General features: G+C 38.0%; 1 protein-coding gene across 1 annotated transcript; it reads right to left on the bottom strand.

The window, feature by feature from the left end:
- Window positions 1-1,646: 1,646 nt before the first annotated feature.
- Window positions 1,647-17,605, bottom strand: LOC146487445 (uncharacterized). Its single transcript, XM_085088577.1, has 7 exons — window positions 17,496-17,605; window positions 15,699-15,961; window positions 10,955-11,069; window positions 7,492-7,620; window positions 6,744-6,777; window positions 3,637-3,778; window positions 1,647-2,208 (listed from the first exon to the last, which is right to left on the bottom strand). The coding sequence occupies exons 1-7, from the start codon at window positions 17,575-17,577 to the stop codon at window positions 1,924-1,926; spliced, it is 1,050 nt and encodes a 349-aa protein (XP_084944703.1). The 5' UTR covers window positions 17,578-17,605; the 3' UTR covers window positions 1,647-1,923.
- Window positions 17,606-17,744: the final 139 nt, after the last annotated feature.

Below are 17,744 nucleotides of genomic sequence, written 5' to 3'. Positions count from 1 at the left end.
ATCCCGGGAGAGAATTCCATTTGCGTGAATCACACAGAGAATTTCCTAAACAGACGGACAACCTCCGGAGGGACTTAACTTTTACCTTTCCAAACGCTTGCAACGGAAATGACCATTTCATGCACATTCATAATATTTTCCTCTAAATTTGTTCACTTTGTGCGTTATCATTAAAACTTCACGTATACACAAAAGCCTTTCGAGTTAACGTTGACATGGAATGTTCCCTGCATTTCCAAACAAAATGTTTGGCGAAATGGAAGACGAAGCGCCCTAAATTCCTTTGTCCTTCCTTCCAGTCGGCCGGCTGATGCCTGCCAAAAAGGATTTTGTTGTTGTTCAAATCAGCAGCGGCCTTGCCTGTGCAGATACAACTGATTTACTATACTGTGAGGCATCATATAAAAAACTCTAATCTTCAATAAAACTCTTTTTTATGTTCTTTAAAGCAGTTCTGTAGCCCAAAACTACACATTGGAAAGCAGCCTCTACAAAACGACCAGTTTGAGCGAATACTATGCTTAGGCTTAAATTCAAATTTAGGGCCATACATAGAAGGAGGGGGGGGGGGGGGGGGGAAGGGCGAGGGAGGGCAGAGGGGGCAGCTGCCCCTGGCAGGAAAACTCATTATTTTTCTAACATAGTGTTTGATTTTCGCTGAGCTATTTCTTGTAGGTATATTGGTCCGAAATCACAAGAAAATAGACCAATTGGCTGAAAAAATCTTCCTTCCATGTGAATTCCAAATAATTATTTTGGAAAAATCTTTCGAGGCAAAAGCCAGTACGAGTTTTCTTATGAAAAAAACGATTTTGTAATTTTGGCTACCTGTGGTTTAAAATTTGGCGAGTAAATAAAAACTGAGAAGCCTAGCGACTCCTTGGTGCGTGTTTTAGCCTTTTTAAATTTAGCTTACACGAGTAGATTTTTTCAGAGCTAATTTGGTTTTTAAAGGCCTGTGCTGCACTCAAGTATTTGTAGCGGGTTTCGAGGATTTGACAGAGCCTTAGATTCGTATGTTCAACATCACAGGTCATTTGTGCCTGATGATTTTTGATTCTCCTATTTTGAATATGTCCTCTTATTCTGTGTACCAACGACGGCGTGTTTGGCATTCCATTCTGTATTTGTTGTAATGCCAGGCCCGGCTATTGCTTTTTGTCACAAAGTGTTGCGTTTCTTGGCACGGATATTTGTTTTGTTTGATAGTTTGTTTGTTTGTTTGTTTTTTTTTTTGGTTCTTTAGTAAGGTTGTATTGTGTTATAGAGCTACGCAACGTGTCACAGTAACAGAAGGATTGAATTGTACTTAAGTCACGGCTTTGTTTTTGCAAATGCTTAGCTCCACTGTCACAGTGCGTTTGAACTGTGGGAGGTCAGTGATTTCCTCCTTTTGTTTACAGCAGTGCATCAACTGTGTTTTAAATTTACAGTTGAATGAGAGGCAATGTTTTGTTCCAGTATTTTGTGTTTATGCCATAATAAATCATGACAATTTAAGACAAAAAGCATCTGTGTGTTTTTTTTCCCTTAGAAAATCCTAGAGGCAACTTCTTTTGTGTACGGGGGGGGGGGGGGGGGAGGGGGGGAAAGTCCAACTACAAACCCTGTCTGTATACGGTAAAATCGTACGTACGGCCCTGAAATTACATTAGTTAACTTTGCGCTTCAGTAGATCCCTTTTCACTGCACAAAGATGAATCCCATGGTCTTGATGCTTTTGTCTCCATTGTCCGCCCCTTCTTTAGCTAGAGCCTCGTTTCCACACGTGTTATTTTCGTTAGGTTCTCCACCACTTCCAAATCCAATTCTGGAGTCAGTCCATTGACAGTCGTCTTCGTTGTCACCAAGTATACCGATTCTTGCCCTTCCATGGTTAGATCTGCCACTCACAACGTTAAATCCTTCTCTGTTACATTTGTCCTACATGGATGCCTGAGAACCAATCAGCGACTTCCACGTGTCACGACCCAGGCGGGTGGCCCGATATTGTCCATCAACGATCAGTGAATACAACGAACTGGCGGTCGTATTTATGACAATAAACCTGATTTGTTGGTCGATCATCATACCAAGACAGATTTTGGAGAAGGAGGTGTTCCAGTAGGTTGGTAGCTTCGTCTCTTCTGTGTCGAACCCAGTCATTCCTCCGGCAGGGTGGAAGGTGTGGTTGTTCGTCCAAAGGCTGGAATCGTAGAGAAAGTTTGTCTACAAATGAAAAAATTTAGACTATTAAGCAAATCATTTGCACAACGCAAAGTGCGATTAATAAAACTGAAACCAAAAAGATGAACACATTCCTGTATGCTTTAAAAAAGGTCAGCTAGCATTTTCGTAAAGCCAGCAAGATTTCGCGTTCGTAAACTCAGGAAATGAGATCCGTTTTCTTAAAGGAAACCTCCACTTTTGAAATAAGCTAACGTAAATTGTTGATTTTACAATCTTATTTTACATTTTGTTGGATAACATGGAAATAATATTTCTGTGACGGACAAAACAGGATTTGATTGTCGCTCATTTTCGCTTTTAAATTTCCCGGGCGCCGCCATGATGCATTTCATGACCTAACACGGTTGCTTAATAGCTTCACACAAAAGAAATTCTGCTCATTAGCAATGGCAGGAACCGTATGACGTCATAAAATCTAAAATGGCAGTTTGTTGTAAGAGTAAAGATTCCTTTTAAATCTTTCTGCAATTGTAATTTTCAGCCAAAGCATATAAAAAGCGTTAACATTATTAGCTTATATGCATTTAAAAGTCCACTTAACGATCTGGGAGCACAACATACTGACTATTTTGCTTTATATGTTGTCGTTGGCTTTCTTTTTTACTTCAGTTTAGTTAAAGTACAGTTGTGACTGCAGGTATTGTTTAATGCTAGTTTATTGTAAGTGAATTAAAAGTGCATTGCGCAACTAAAGGTATAAGATCAGGCTTAAATCCTTCCAATGACGTGGAAATAACTTTCATAATAATATACATGAAACAATTACCTGCTTGGATTAGCTGAGAGATATGCAAATTTCAGGAAACACGATTCAGAAAAAAAAAAGAAAAGGAAATTCAGTAATAATTGGAACGGATTCCGAAGTTAATGCCAAGAACTCCAATACATGTCGACTGTCAGCAGGGGTATTGCGAAGATCGCCGAAGATCATTTAAAGACTTCCCAAGATTTCTGAAGACTGCTCGAAGAATTCCGAAGATTCGTAGAATATTTCCGGAGATTGTTAAACATAACTGGGAGGTTTGCAAATACTTTATGCTTCTGCATAATCATGATAAGCTATTTCGCAATTTTTAATGAATATTATTAAAAAGGAATCATATGATTTTTCACGTGCAATTTTGAATAAATAAGCACAAAGACCGCTAATTGAAAAAATTTACTCGTGGTTAGTTATTCAAAATTACACTTGAAATCATGTGATTGCCTGTTCTAACGTCTGCTGTTCCGGTATATTAAAGGTTCGCATAACATTGCACAAAGTTCAGTTTACTATGGCTTTATGATCACAGACCAGAAACCTGGAATCGGGGAGCTGCAGGAGCTGCAAAAATATTAAAGATTTTATGAAACGATATTTTAACAAGTTATTTAAGAAAGTCGCGAGGTAAGCTTATTTGGCAGTACCTTATTTCCATTAATCTTCATGATCAGCGTCCATCCACTTTTTCCGCATGTTCCATTGGCATGGGCGGCAACCTCCATATGACAGAAAACGCTAATATTTTGATTTCCCACCATCATCCAGTAGGCTTTGCTCTCATTGCCTCTGTAAAATAGATTTGGTCTTCCGTGACAAGTAACTTGAAAATGGCTGCTTACAAAGATGAGTTCTGTTTTTGGAAAACCGATTAACGCTTATCCAAAAAATTAAAAAAAAAATTAAAAATTAAACCGAGATTTTTTATCTTGCTCGTTTAGAATGTTTTTGAGAGCTAATTTCGAGCTAATGCTAAAGAACCGTTTAAGAAAAAGCGAAAAGAAAAAATATATTTTGAAAGAATCTTTATATATTAGTGACTATGTTTGGATCAAAGTTAACCTTGGGTTAACTTAATGACTCTTTGAACATCTTGCCCCCGATTCCACTGAGGTATATGGTACTGTCAATATAAATCACGATAATCAGAAAGCTTCGTTCCTGACGTTATACATCTAGACTAGTTCGGGAACACAAATAAGATGGCTATCTTGCATTCGTTATTTCAATGCAACATGTAGAACCGGAGGTCTTAAACATAATTCGCCATCTATCATTCGACGGGCCATCATAATTCAGCTGTATTATCTATCCTAACCAAAAAACATGTTACTTTCTAAGAGCAAAGGTCGTCCCCTATCAGTGATTAGAATAACCCAGTGACCAACTACGATTGGTCAAAATGCGTCACGTGATTAAATTTACCCCAAATACGGCAGCTAAGACTGGGTAATAATTTATGAAATTCGAAAATTGACATCTTCTATGTTTCAAAACCTTGTTTTCATGCGGTAAAGACATTTGAAAATTTTAAGATTGAAGATCTTTAGAGGAAACGAGTAGAGAAAATTCACAATATTTTACGTTGTGTTTGACGATATATCACAAAAAAAAGAATAAATTACCACTCAAAGTCTTCGTATAAGAGAAATTACAACATGACTAAAGTAAAGTGAGCGCTTTGATTGGTGGACATGGGTGCACTCAAGAAACTAATGTCGCTTCCGGCTATGCATCGAGCAATTCTTACGCCTCTTACTTTCTTAGCAGCCTTCCGCTTGCATCCGGGACTCAAATATGCATGCTTTGTCGTAACCATTTCTTAAATACTCAGTGAGGAGCGCAAAATTCCTTTGGCTAGGAAGTCATCATATAATATTAGGGAACTTAAGATCCGACGACGGCAGGTGTCTGCGACGGCAGCTATGACCGTGGAAAACTGAGGAGAGGCCGTTGTCGTAAGGCGTGAAAAGTAAACCTTAAGAAACCGACCGGAGGACGGCTGCGAGTTGAAAAAAGGGTTCAATAATTTTTATTGTAGTTATAGCTTCGTTTAGATCGGCTCGTGGCCCTATCCTTGAAAGCTTCGACGACGGAGAAATTTCAGAGAACGGATTTCATCTCATGTACGATTAAAATAAGTCGAAAAATCCAGATTTTTCTTTTTCTTCTACCCATTCCATAAAGATTTTGCCATTTAAAATTACATATTTTCAATGCAGGTAACAAGACAACGTGTAAATATGCGTACAGAGAATTCCTAACCAGATTTAAAACAAACTTGTAAATATAACAATTCGTTTAAAAAGGCGAGTCCGACAATAGAAATCATCGCACCATTCCACAGCGATAATCACGACGTGCCACGACATGATTATGACTTTGGAATATAGTTGAAATATTGTATCTTCTTCATTAAATGTTGCATAGACCAAAACTTGGTTCTGCGATGATTTCTATTCTTGGACTCGCCTTTTTCCTTGTTAATACAAAACTGTCGGATAGATCTGGATCAAAACAAGCTCGATTTTGTGTTGTCAACAAACTGAGCCAAGATTAATGTTGAATGTTGACTCGTTATTTCGATGAAGGACGACTCGTCTAATTTAGCTACAACACAGCAGAATTCAAACCGGGTATTTAATGATTGACTTTAATACATATTCCTAACAGGACATCAAGAAAAAAAGAAAGCTTACTGGTTTGCAATTGGCGGCTTCGTGACAGAGCCACAGCGGCTTTCCATGTGGTCATCGACAGCCCACCAACATCGACAAAATGAAACGGAGATTAATCCTTTAAAATCTTTTTTTCTTCATGAAATACTCAAATAAAACGATCCACTAAGATTGAAAAATCTCTAACTATCGAAAGTATCAAAGAATTTCGCCGAATAAGACCTAAAATGGGATTATTTTACTCACGTTTTAGACGCAACGGCAAACTCGGCATTTTGACGTCGTAAACAACCCCGCTACGGCGGGAAACTTTTCACGTCGGCTGTGCGGAAGTTATTTTGCAACTTTTTTTTACTTCCGCCCGCCGTCATAGACACCCGCTGTCGTCGGATCTTATACTCGGTATTGACTCCTTTTTAGGACAGTTGTGAAATAGACTGACAATAAATTACAAAATCACTTTGAGCAAATCTACTTTTGAATTAATAATATTTAAAAAGTGCCGGACCAAATCCAATCGCCTCATTTACAAGATGCTGTTCATTAGTGAACGGAATCCGACTTTCCCGAACGTTAATCAGATTCTATGCAAGCAAAGTTGTTTACATAACTTAGGAAGCTGAGCAGGGATGTCAAAAATGAGACTTGTACAGTAATTTATATTCAGTTTTCAGTGACATTTCTGTGCTTGCTGTTGACGTTGGAAACAACGAAACGTCGCAACATTTTCATAAACCAACTTGTAAATTTTAGATGGCCATCAAGATTACATGAAAAGCAAACATAATAAAAATATGATGGCTCAAAATCCACTCTTAACAAATTGTGCGACATTGGCAGAACGTTCTAAAAAAAGGGTTTTTCTTTTAAAGAAAAGGAAACAACTTAGTTTTATCATGTGGTCTCATATTAAAACTGACTATCAGTAGGTATTTAATGCCCGGTTCAAAGGTCAAACTTTAATTGTGTCGAACCTAATGCAAACGAGCAAGAAAGATTGTTTTTGCCAATTTGCGCTAGGTTCAGCGCATATAAAGTTCGACGTTTGAACCTAAGATGGCGCATTTGTTACTCACATCTTTTTATCATAAATTCCCTTGCATGACGAAACTGTAACAGAAATTAAACAGAAAATAAATTTCCATGTTTCTGAAAGAACTACTGATTATTCTGATTACATATTGACACCAAGCAAAAGGAATTAAATCCAGATTAAATAAGAAAGAAACACCTTTTAAGAACAAATTATGAACGCATTTGCACTGATAATTTTGTTTACAGTTCAAATGAAATTACATACGAGACCGTTCTTAAAGTAACATCTCACTACCGAGGGAGCAGTATTGGATATATAATTATAACCTTTCAATTTTTTTGGGTGTTAAATTAATTTCCTGCAATTCTCTTGAGGCGATAACTTGGGAAGAAAGAAGACAATGTTAAACTTTTATTTTCAACTGCACTTTTTGAATGTAAGCTATCCGCCTAACGTTGATCATCCCGCGTTGTTTGACAATAACTCATCTCCCTTCTTCATGACACCCTGGTTTGCAAGTATTGTGGTATGATGCCTTGTTGTTATTACATTAGGCAGCAATGAACGCATTGTTCAGAAAATGAATACCATGGTTTTACATCTTTGTTGATCATTTCACTGACCGTAGTTCTGGAGTTCCATATGATGACGTGATAGTTTCCATCTTATCAAAACAAGTGTTAGCCGTGTATGGTAGTTTTATTAGAAAAACTTAATAGAAGAGCTTTGGTGGACAACAGAAATGCTTTTTGAACTTGTAACTAATCCACCTCTAAATAGTCGGTCACCTGTTCGTTCACAGTATCTTCCATCTCCATGAAATCCCGGTTTACACGTGCAATTGTATGATCCCTTGGTATTATTGCACACAGCATCAGCACTGCATTTGTGTCTGCTGGTAGAACACTCGTCGATATCTGCAAAAAACGCCGTTTCCATCTTAAGTTAATTAAAAAATTGCTTAGATCACAGGAATGTTGAGTAAAATTAGGGTACAAAATACTCAAGAAGATAGAGGCTATTTTGGGCCTGGGTGGCCTCTAAAATAAAGGAATTTGATCCATTTCCTAGATTACAATTTGAGGATAGTTGTGTATGCAAGTTTTAAATCCTTCTTTAAGGTTGATTGCTGTTATCGGATACTTACCGATAATTCGGGCCATTTTGGCCCAATATGACAAAGAAAACTAAATGACTGAGCTGACGAAAATCGGCCCGATATATAAAAAAATCTATCGCAGTGGTACATATGTTTTGAATGAATATGAATATATAAGACATATTTTTGAATCGTGCTGATTCTCACCCTGTGTTATAAAACAGGAAAAGAATCAGCAAAAAATTGTAACATGGACATTAATCCATGCAACTCAATCTACTAACCAGGCCGATAAATCAGTGCTTGTATTAAAAGCACATTACCCTTTAATCTTCAAATGCGTCACCTTGGGGAATCTTAAACCAACGCAAGGGCGTAGTTGGTGAAGTGGATTGAATGAATTCTATTTTGATTATTTTTATTTCATTTGAAAATATAAAGTATTCTTCTTTGCTTTGTAGTATGATTTAAAGAACAGAGTAAAAGAAATTACAAAGCCCTTTCAAAAGGTAGTTTCGAGATTCTTAAGCTTAGTTTAACGTCGTCACGCCAATGAAAACGTCACTTGATTCATGTTTAGGACTTTAAGAAACCACAACAGCAACGCCAACAAAAAAAGTCACTTGAAATTCTAAGTTGGCATTACTTGTATTACTTTGCAATTATTTCACTTGGTTGAACTATCCAGTAAAATAACAGGTGGAAGAGGCGTTCAAGTGGAGACGCAGAATGACAAATTAATCGTCACGTGCTCACGTTCTCCAGAAAGCCTTGAATTTGATCATTTCACGTTGTTGTTTGTTCCGTACGGCAAAGAAATGTACCAAAATTTATAACGCGCGTTCAGGGCCTTTGTTTTTCTCATTAAATCCTATTGTTTTCTGACGTTCTTCCTGCCGTCGTCGTGGAAGCTTCTTAAACTCCAGGGATGAGTTGCATAAAATTAACGTCGGACGTAACTGCTAACGCCAGACCTTCAGTCCAGTCACATTCAGTATTTTAACGTCTGACGATAACATTTACGCCCGCCGTTAAGTTTTATTCAACTCGTCCCAGGTTATTTGAGTTACTTTGCAATTAATTCCAACTCCTTTAAATTGTTGAACGTGGGCGAACTATACAGGAACTAGACTGCTACCAATGGTGTTCAAACTTTCACCTTCGTGTGCTTGCATTCTCCACAAAACTTTGAATTTGGTCTTTTAACGTTGCTGTTCTGCAGAAACGACAAAAAATGAACCAAAACGTACAACGTGCGAAAATAGTGATAGTTTTTGCCCATTTAGCCTTTTGTTTTGTGGCGTTTTCGTCGCCGTTGCTGTTGGGTTGCTTAAATTATGGTTAAATTTACCAAATTGTCAATCCTGACAAACCTCGATCTTAAATAAATAACTGGTGCAAGTCTGACGACGTTAAGGCTAGCAATATTTAGGCTCAGCCGGATACAAAATTCCGAAATTTTTTTTTTTTTTTTTTTTGACAATTTTAGAAACCGAAAAGAGTTTTAGAAAATCTCGGTAATTTTAGACAACGATTAAGATTTGTTAGAATTTTAGAGAAATGTTAGCTTCCAGTTGACACTTTGACAATTTTGCACAAGCAAAAACCTCGTTTTTCGTGTTACGCTTATCAATTTAAGGGCTCACCCTAGAGACAAACTGACAAACGCTTGGATCGTCCCATATCGTTCAGTGTTGCTTTGGAGGCTTTGAGCACAATATGCTAATCAATATTTCAACAGCTTTGGTTATATAGCGTCAGTAGAGCGCGCGCTCTGATTGGCTGATACGCGTCATCCATATACCCGTGGGTTGCACGCTGACGTGAGCTTGCTGTCAGCTTGCAATTGGCTTTTCGCTCGTTTGATTCCATCAAGATTTGATGAAGTCTTTTCGCACGTACCCTGCCTCAATAAAGTTCAACTTGGACGGTTATTAATCACCCGATCAAATTGTCGGCTCATTTGAGATCTTAATTATGCCCGGAGAAACTGTCAATATTATTGAAATCAATCGTCGCAAGGCAGGTGTGCGAGATTGGAATACGTTTGTCAGTGTTTTTTTCAAAGCGTTGACTATTTTGGAGCAATTTTAAATGGAATAAAGGTTAGCTCATAACTCTATTAGCAAACTGTCATTTATTTTTCTGCCATTGACTACCACGGATTAGTTGTTTCGGTTATTTCGGGTAAAAAACTTCATGATAAATGCGCACTTTCGTACACGGGATAATCAATCTTTTAAATGAACGTTTGAGGACCAGTCAAAATTTAGTAATTCTCATGGTAGCTTGTTTAATTTTAATAGAATAAAAATAAACTGAACTGAAAATCGATATATATGGAAAAGCGGATTTTGTAAACCTTACAATCATTGAAAATTCTTTGAAGGTGTATGTGCTAGATTTAATAAACTTAGAGACCATTTTTTGCTGAATTTGTGTCGCCTATAATACTCTTTTGAAAAAGTTTGGCTCTGCATGAAATTTTTAGGATGTGAAACGGTGTACTCTGTAGGGGAGTTTTTTGTGCCAGATTTTACCAGCATATAAGTACTTTAAAAGTCGACTAGATGCGTAAATGACACCAGGATCTAAATTAAGAAATCTCCAGATTAATTTATGTTATAAAAGAAATGGTTAACGCCACAGCTGTGCCACCATCGAGTTATGGATGCACCTGGGAGGTTTGTTTAGCACTTAAGCAGCTAGAGTTGCTTTCGACTACACCTCGAGGGACTCTTGCGATACTTTTGTGTTTGACAACCTCCGGTGTGCATCCATAACTTGATGGTTGCACGCAGCACGTTTACCATTTCTTAATCTTTAGTTGTTTTATGATTATCAACCCTTCCTTCTTGCTACATCTTCTTTATGCTTTTGTTATACAATGAAAATTTATATAAACTGTTTTAAAAATTATCGAGAATTAAGAATTATTTTCAAGAATTAGAGAGTTTTTTGGGAAAAATCCCAGAAATAATTTTTGCCCACTTTTGAGGAATTTTGTATCTATGCCTAGTTAAGACTCAGAGAGGATTGCTTCCTTAAAAGCAGATTTGGATTTGGTGAACTGTACAGTGATTTATTTTGTTTTTTGTATTCAAACAGACAAACAAAGGAAGAAATCCAGAATTGTATGTCAAGATTCCTACCTTTCCCACAATACTTTCCTTTGAATCCACCTGCACACACACAGCGATATCCTTTGTCAGTGAAACCTGTTTGACAAGTTGCATTGTTCTTGCAAGAATTCTTCAAACAAGCGTCCTAAGAAAGGAAGAGAATACATTAGTCGATTGTAACTTTCCAAGCGCCTGGGATCGGCTTGAATTCTGCAGTTAAATATATTGATTTACACATAAGCCAATCATCAAATTTGATTTACTGAACATCCCGCTTCGTGTGCACTCAGTGAAATATTTTCTAGTGGGGACAGTTTCCAAAAGTAGTGTACATGATGCCACATTGAAAATTTTGGTTCACTTTGTCCCCGCTTCATGACGCATATTAATTCAAACCAGCGGAATTAAATGAAATATTTTGTGGGGATTTTTTTTTTTCATAAAAACGACAACGTTACACGAAGGAAACTGTCCTTGAAACATGCCCCTCTTCGTGTCCCTGCTAGATTTACTCCAGTGTGGCCCGACCTTAAGAGCGGCTTGCGGTAACTATCAACTATACCCATGCAAGATAGAAAAATTCAATTTTCTCAAATTTTGCCATAATAAAAGGCTTTGCTAACTTGTTACGAATATTGAACTTTGAAGTTTGTTTGGATTTTTATTTTCTTGGCGAGACCAGGTTTAGTAATTTCCTCTCACAGCGTCCAAAATCGGTCCTGAAATTACACTTATATCGAAGTTTAGCAAAAAAGAAACAGAAACCGTATCAGTAAAAACTGACGCATGTCATTAAAATATCATCCTTCAACGGGTATCTAGAGCTGTCAGGTCTCAATGAATTTCGATCCTGAATTTCTTATGGAATTTTCAAAAATATGCCTCGCGGAAGTATTGCGTGACGTTCAATTTTGGCCAGATTCGTGGGCAAAAAAATCGATCTGGTACATGGATTTACCTATCTAAACTATTATCATCGCCAAAAGTATCATTTTATCTTAGCTTTCACCAAAAATGTAGCTTGGCTAAATGAAGCGGCAAATTGTGAGAGCGTGTTGAAAACAAGAAATTCACGCTAATTGATTGACATGTTGACCCGCCATGTTGCGAGTATTATCACAGTTAATTCACATTATCACAGTTCGACTCTGTAATAAGTTTAGGTAAAATAGTTTTTTGTGTCCCCCATATAACTGAGCAATATATTATATCCCACATGTAAGTCAATACCAGTGCGAAACGACCATTTTTGTTGCCAATTGTAAGTGTAGCGGTTTCATTTTTATTTGTTTACACACTACCACAACCACATATCAGGTTATATAAACTGACTAAACTTTGGTAGTTTTATGTAAGGTTTATTTTAAATTGCGAAGCGTAGGAATGTACGCAACATAATATCAGTTGTTAAATCATTATCGACAAACAACTTGAGGAAAACATATGATAAATACAGGGAAATCAATATCTTGAAGTACTTCGTACCTCAGTCGAGGTTATCTGTATGAGATAATTACAGCATTTTAGTCGATGCATTCATTTAAATTCAAAACTGTTGCCTAGTTAGACCGTAACAGCTAGACACAGGAATCCCACGTTTTTCTTATAATAAACTTTGCCCTATGTTTCACTCCTGCCTCTCCCTCACACAGTTGAACCTCCCCTTGCGACCACCTTTCGTAAGCAGCCACTTCTCTTGCGCTACCTCTTTTCCAAAATGGCAAAATATTCCCAGCCAAATCACTATAGTTGGAACCCCTCGTAAGCGACCATCTCTTGTAGGCGACCGCGACCACTCTTAGAGATTTGTTTTTTACCTCCTGTAAAGCAACCACTTGTCACATACACGACAAAGGTCCTCATATCTATCCTCATTCAGGAGTTGGACAAATTTGTTTTTGTAACATTATCACATGTACATTCTTGGGTAGTTTAGGGGACATGAATGTCACAATCGGAGGTGTCCTGAAATAGACTTGTCCCATTCGCCGTATTAGGTAATTTATCACAGGCGTCACCTTGGATACTGAAATTATACTGGCAACATAATTTTGGAAAGTTGAAAAATGTTACTATGGCTACTAAACCTCTGGAATCACCCCATGCTAATGCGTTCAAAATTTAGACCCCTTGTGGTCTGACCTCTCGTAAGCAACCACCACCCGTGGTCGTTTACGGGAGGTTTGACTATAGTAATATCAAACACCAACAGAAAAGAATTCTCAAGTAACTTGGATCCCACAGTTATAGTCGTCCGAAGGATGGCACACAGCAATTACTAATGTAGCGCGCCTCACAGTTATCCACATCGGGCTGACTTTGGCATCACTGCAACTGTTTCGTTATGTAGCATCCTTTTTATTTTATTTTTTTTTTCTGAAACATTGAAAGCGATAAAATGGAGACGGACTGTGACAGGTAATACCGCGTTCTCTGCTTAATTGCAAACACCATGAACTCGGAGCAGCAGAGTTCTTTTTGTTAGATCGCCATCTAACCCCAAACAGGTCACGGTGCCTCGTAAATATAATCATTTCAAGATGAGATTTGTGGATATCAAACACTCCTGTAAAATAACAATAAAACTCTACCGCACTGAACGTTCCAGGGTAAAATAGGAAAATAGGGTGAAGTAATGACTCATATCGGCTTTGCAAGCAAGCCTTTTAGTGCGAAAGAACTTTGTTGTACAGTGCCTTTCGGGGGAGTGGCAGATTTGTTTCGGCGTGAAAACTGCAAACGTTTCAGTCATCCATCAATCAGCTGTTCCATAACACTAAGATGCATAGCCTAATCATGAGGACGCCCAGGCTGCCTTTGGGTACCAGGTACCGGCTGTCTTTCGAATCTCAGTACAGATATCTTCAATTACCCCTTCCTCCTCCTCGAAGATTTTATTTAACAAATTCGTTAAAATTTAAGTATTTGCCCGACATATTCGTCCAAAGACGTGAAATGCAGATTGAAATGAAGAAAAAAAAAATAGAAAGAAAGAAAGAGAGAAAACAACGGCAGAAAAGTCCGAGCTTTAATGACATCATGGTCGACCATGCATGCATATTCAGGGAGGGTCTCCTCGCCATTACCTTGACTTGAATGATTTCTTTTTATTTTAGTAAGGCAAATAACTGATGATGATGATGATGATGATGATGATGATGATGATGATGATGATGATGATGATGATGATGATGATGTTGGTGATGATGATGAGGAGGAGGAGGAGGGTTGGGTGGGGAGAGGAGTGGAGTGGTGGGTACTCATTTATCTAACCTACAGAGTTTGTCAGAAACAATGTGACTGTTTATAGATATAGTTTTTAATTCAGAACTCCAAGGTTAGGGAAGTACAAAATGTCGTTAGGGTGAGGGTTTGTTACTGCCTTCTCCCCCCCCCCCCCCCCCCGACCCCGACGTGTTTCACTAAGCAACTGACCGTGAGCACACTACCAGGATGCGGGACTGCGTAATTCTACCAGAAATAAACAGTTTAGATTGGTACAAGTGATGACCAGATGGCTGGCCTGTGCGAATGGCTTTGTCAGCATAACATGAGTAACACTTCACAGTGAGCGATCTTCTTAAAAACTTGCGTTTATTCAATATTCGTAGTTTAAAAGAAAACTACGGGGCCTTAAGACTCAATCATAAAACAAATTGGAAACAAAAACATCAAACACGCAAGATAGTAACGCTTAGCGGCTAGTTGGTATTGAGTACCCTGTGTTCACAAGGTAATCCGAGAGACGTGTAACAGGTTATTTACTGCATGAACGTCTCGTAAATGCGATCGTTTATCCAGTAATGCTACAATTTCCCGAAATAACGGTAAGAAGTACTTCCAGATATTAGTTTTCATATTTGTCACACAAGGGTTTTTGAAAACATTTTGACGATATTGAGTTATAAACAGATTGCGTGTCGGATTGTCTGAGTAATTAAAAATAAAACCGCTACATCTGACAACAAAAATGGTCGTTTTCCTCTGGTAATGACTTACATATGGGAGATGATATATCGCTGGGACGTTTGAGGGGCACAAAAGAGCCGAACTTTTTTTATGTAAATTAACCGTGATAATACTTGCAACCGTGGCGGGTCAACATGTCAATTTATAATTAGCGTGAGTGTCTTGTTTTCAACACGCTCTCACAATTTGCCATTTCATTTACCCAAGCTACATTTTCAGTGATGATGATGAAATGATACTTTTGTCGATAACAATAGTTTAGATAGGTAAATCCATGTACCAGATCCATTTTTTTGCCCACAAATCTGGCCGAAATTAAACGTCACGCAATGCTTCCGCGAGGCATAATTTTGGAAATTCCATGAGAAATTCAGGATCGAAATTCATTGAGACATACCAGCTCTAAATAGCCTTTGAAGGATCTGATATTTTAATGGCATACATCAGGCTTTCCTGGCACGGTTTTCGTTTGGGTTTGCTGGCCTTCGATAATAGTGTAATTTCAGGACCGATTTTGGACACTGTGAGAGGAAATTACTAAACCTCGTCTCGCCAAGAAAATAAAAATACAAAACCTAAAAGTTCAATTTTTGTAACAAGTTAGCAAAGCCCTTCATTATGGCAAAGTTTGAGAACATCTAATTTTTTTTTCATCTTGCATGGGTATAGTTGATAGTTAAAAAGCCGCTCTTAACTGTAATCGTGTAAGTAAATTCAGCCCTTATGACAACACTTGAGAAACTTTTTTTGTTTCAATGTCTACCCTTTGTCTTTGCCAATTGTTTAATTTCTCAAACTCACGTACCTTTGAACCACGATAGAAATAATCTGGGTCGTCTACCAGGTCGTCTCTGCCACCTTCATGAGTAGCATTGTTCAGTTCACAGCGGTGTTTTCCATTGTCGCTCGCTTTTGTTTCAAAGTTATAACTGACACAGTTGGGTTCCATGTAGCAGAGGGTACGGCACGAACCTTCCACGATGACACCAGCGGTGTGGATCACGTAATTTATTAAACGTTTACCATCATAATTATAGTCTGGCATGAACTCCAGTTGGCGACAATCATCTGAGAAGTGGATTGTTGGCATTTAAAAATCATATGATTGAAAACAATAACTATTAAAGCTCATATTGCAAGAAGAGACGTTATCATAGAAAGAAAAGTAATTACGTGGCGAACGATATAAGTGTACCCGTTTTACTTTTGCTTTTTGAGACAATGGTTAACCTGCTAAACCCAAATTCTGCTTTGGTCCGTTTAAATGAAAGGGAAGCTTTTAATCGACATCACTAAAGTTCTCCGTGCTGACTTGTTTACAAGAACAGCCAAAGGTAATCAGCATATTTCATTAACTAACAATGTCAATTAGCCACCTGCCAGATTTTTTGGCATTCTTCTCACGTTTTCGATGATCGTCTTTCCTTTACTTTTACTTCCTTTACTACGAACCTAATTTCACATTCTACGTTAAAAAGTCACAGGTTCCTATAAGAAAATTACAAAATAACAACTGGTATTGAAGGCTAAGAAAACTAATTACGTTTCTCAGCCGAGGTTTACGGACAATTGTTTGGCTTTTTGTTAAGATTTTCTTTTTTTAAGTTCTCAAATTTTCACCTGCTAAGATTTAGTGCTTCTGCCAGCGATAATTTGCAATTTGAGTCATGTACGTTTTTATGTGGCACTAAGCTTTATCTTCTACTTTCCAGTTTTGCCGTATTTCTCAAGTATAAGAGTGGAAGATTAAGTTGGGTTGTGATTTAAACCTAGCGACGTCTACGTTTTGCTGTGCAGAAACTTGTTTACGTGCGGAGGTGTAACACGCATAAAACTGTAAACAATAAACGCAACCTCACACGCTTTGAGCGACAAATTGCTCTTCACGAGCAACCTATTTTTGAATCGTTATATCCATTATTCGCTGCAGTTTTCGAGAAAACATTTACGAGAGTTAATTTTTGCAGAAGTCGTTTCTTCAAAATCTTAACTGTCGGCCCAAATGGTGGGACAGGTTGCTGGGACTTGTCCCTGGAACAGTTACCTTGTAGTACTGGCACGAGGGGACGAGCCGTAGGGCCCATGTCCAACGAATATTTCACAACAAGGGACAAACAAGGGAACAAGGCAACAAGTTCCAAGTACTTGTCTTTTTAATTCTCTTCAGCAGTTGAGAATTCGTGTGACAAGTCGTAGGGACCAAATTTCGGTCTTTGCGACAAGTGTTTTTGGACGAAAATATGTAGTTCGGTCACAAGATAAGATAATTAAGTCGCCAAAACTACTTCCATCAACAAGTCTCGTGAACTTTTCTCAGTGTGTGTCCCAACCTTTAGAGTTGTAGTCGTCTCAACTCACACTTTCGAACAAAAATTTGCTTCCGTTGAAAGTTCGGCCTAGTGGAAGTACACTTCGCTAGTTGAAACACGTTTTAACTAACTCACAAGCATTGCAAGGTATTATTTGTAAAATTTCATTCAGTTTCAAATCCCAGACGTTAAATCATCCATGCCATGATCATAATGAACCCCAGAGCAAGATAAAAAAGTGCTCTTGCCCCACTTAAATGTTGAACAATGACTAACTGACAGACTGTACCAACCTTGTGAACCGCAGAATTGCCCGTGGATCTGCGGGAACAATTCGATTGTACCCCAAAACATTAAAATCATTTCCAAAACCATGATGGTACAAATACTGTTATACCATCCTCCTCCTCGAGTACTGCAGAATTTTGCTTGAATCTGAGGGAACAATTTGAGTGTACTTCATACCCTTTTAAAGACAGTCTGGCATGGAACGTTTGTGTTTTCGTTTTTGAAATTAACAATAATTAATAATTAATTGCAAG

Source organism: Pavona decussata, unplaced genomic scaffold (assembly GCF_977016875.1).
Source record: "Pavona decussata unplaced genomic scaffold, jaPavDecu1.1 SCAFFOLD_16, whole genome shotgun sequence".
NCBI lineage: Eukaryota > Metazoa > Cnidaria > Anthozoa > Scleractinia > Agariciidae > Pavona > Pavona decussata.
This window is presented reverse-complemented; position numbering and strand designations above follow the sequence as displayed.

Coding starts and splice junctions, on each gene's coding strand:
- LOC146487445 (XM_085088577.1), bottom strand. CDS start 17,577: ATGGTTTTGGAAATGATTTTAATGTTTTGGGGTACAATCGAATTGTTC. Junction 7,621..10,954: donor AGGAAAGTATTGTGGGAAAG/GTAGGAATCTTG, acceptor CGTTTTTTGCAG/ATATCGACGAGTGTTCTACC. Junction 3,779..6,743: donor GGAATTTATGATAAAAAGAT/GTGAGTAACAAA, acceptor TCTATTTTACAG/AGGCAATGAGAGCAAAGCCT.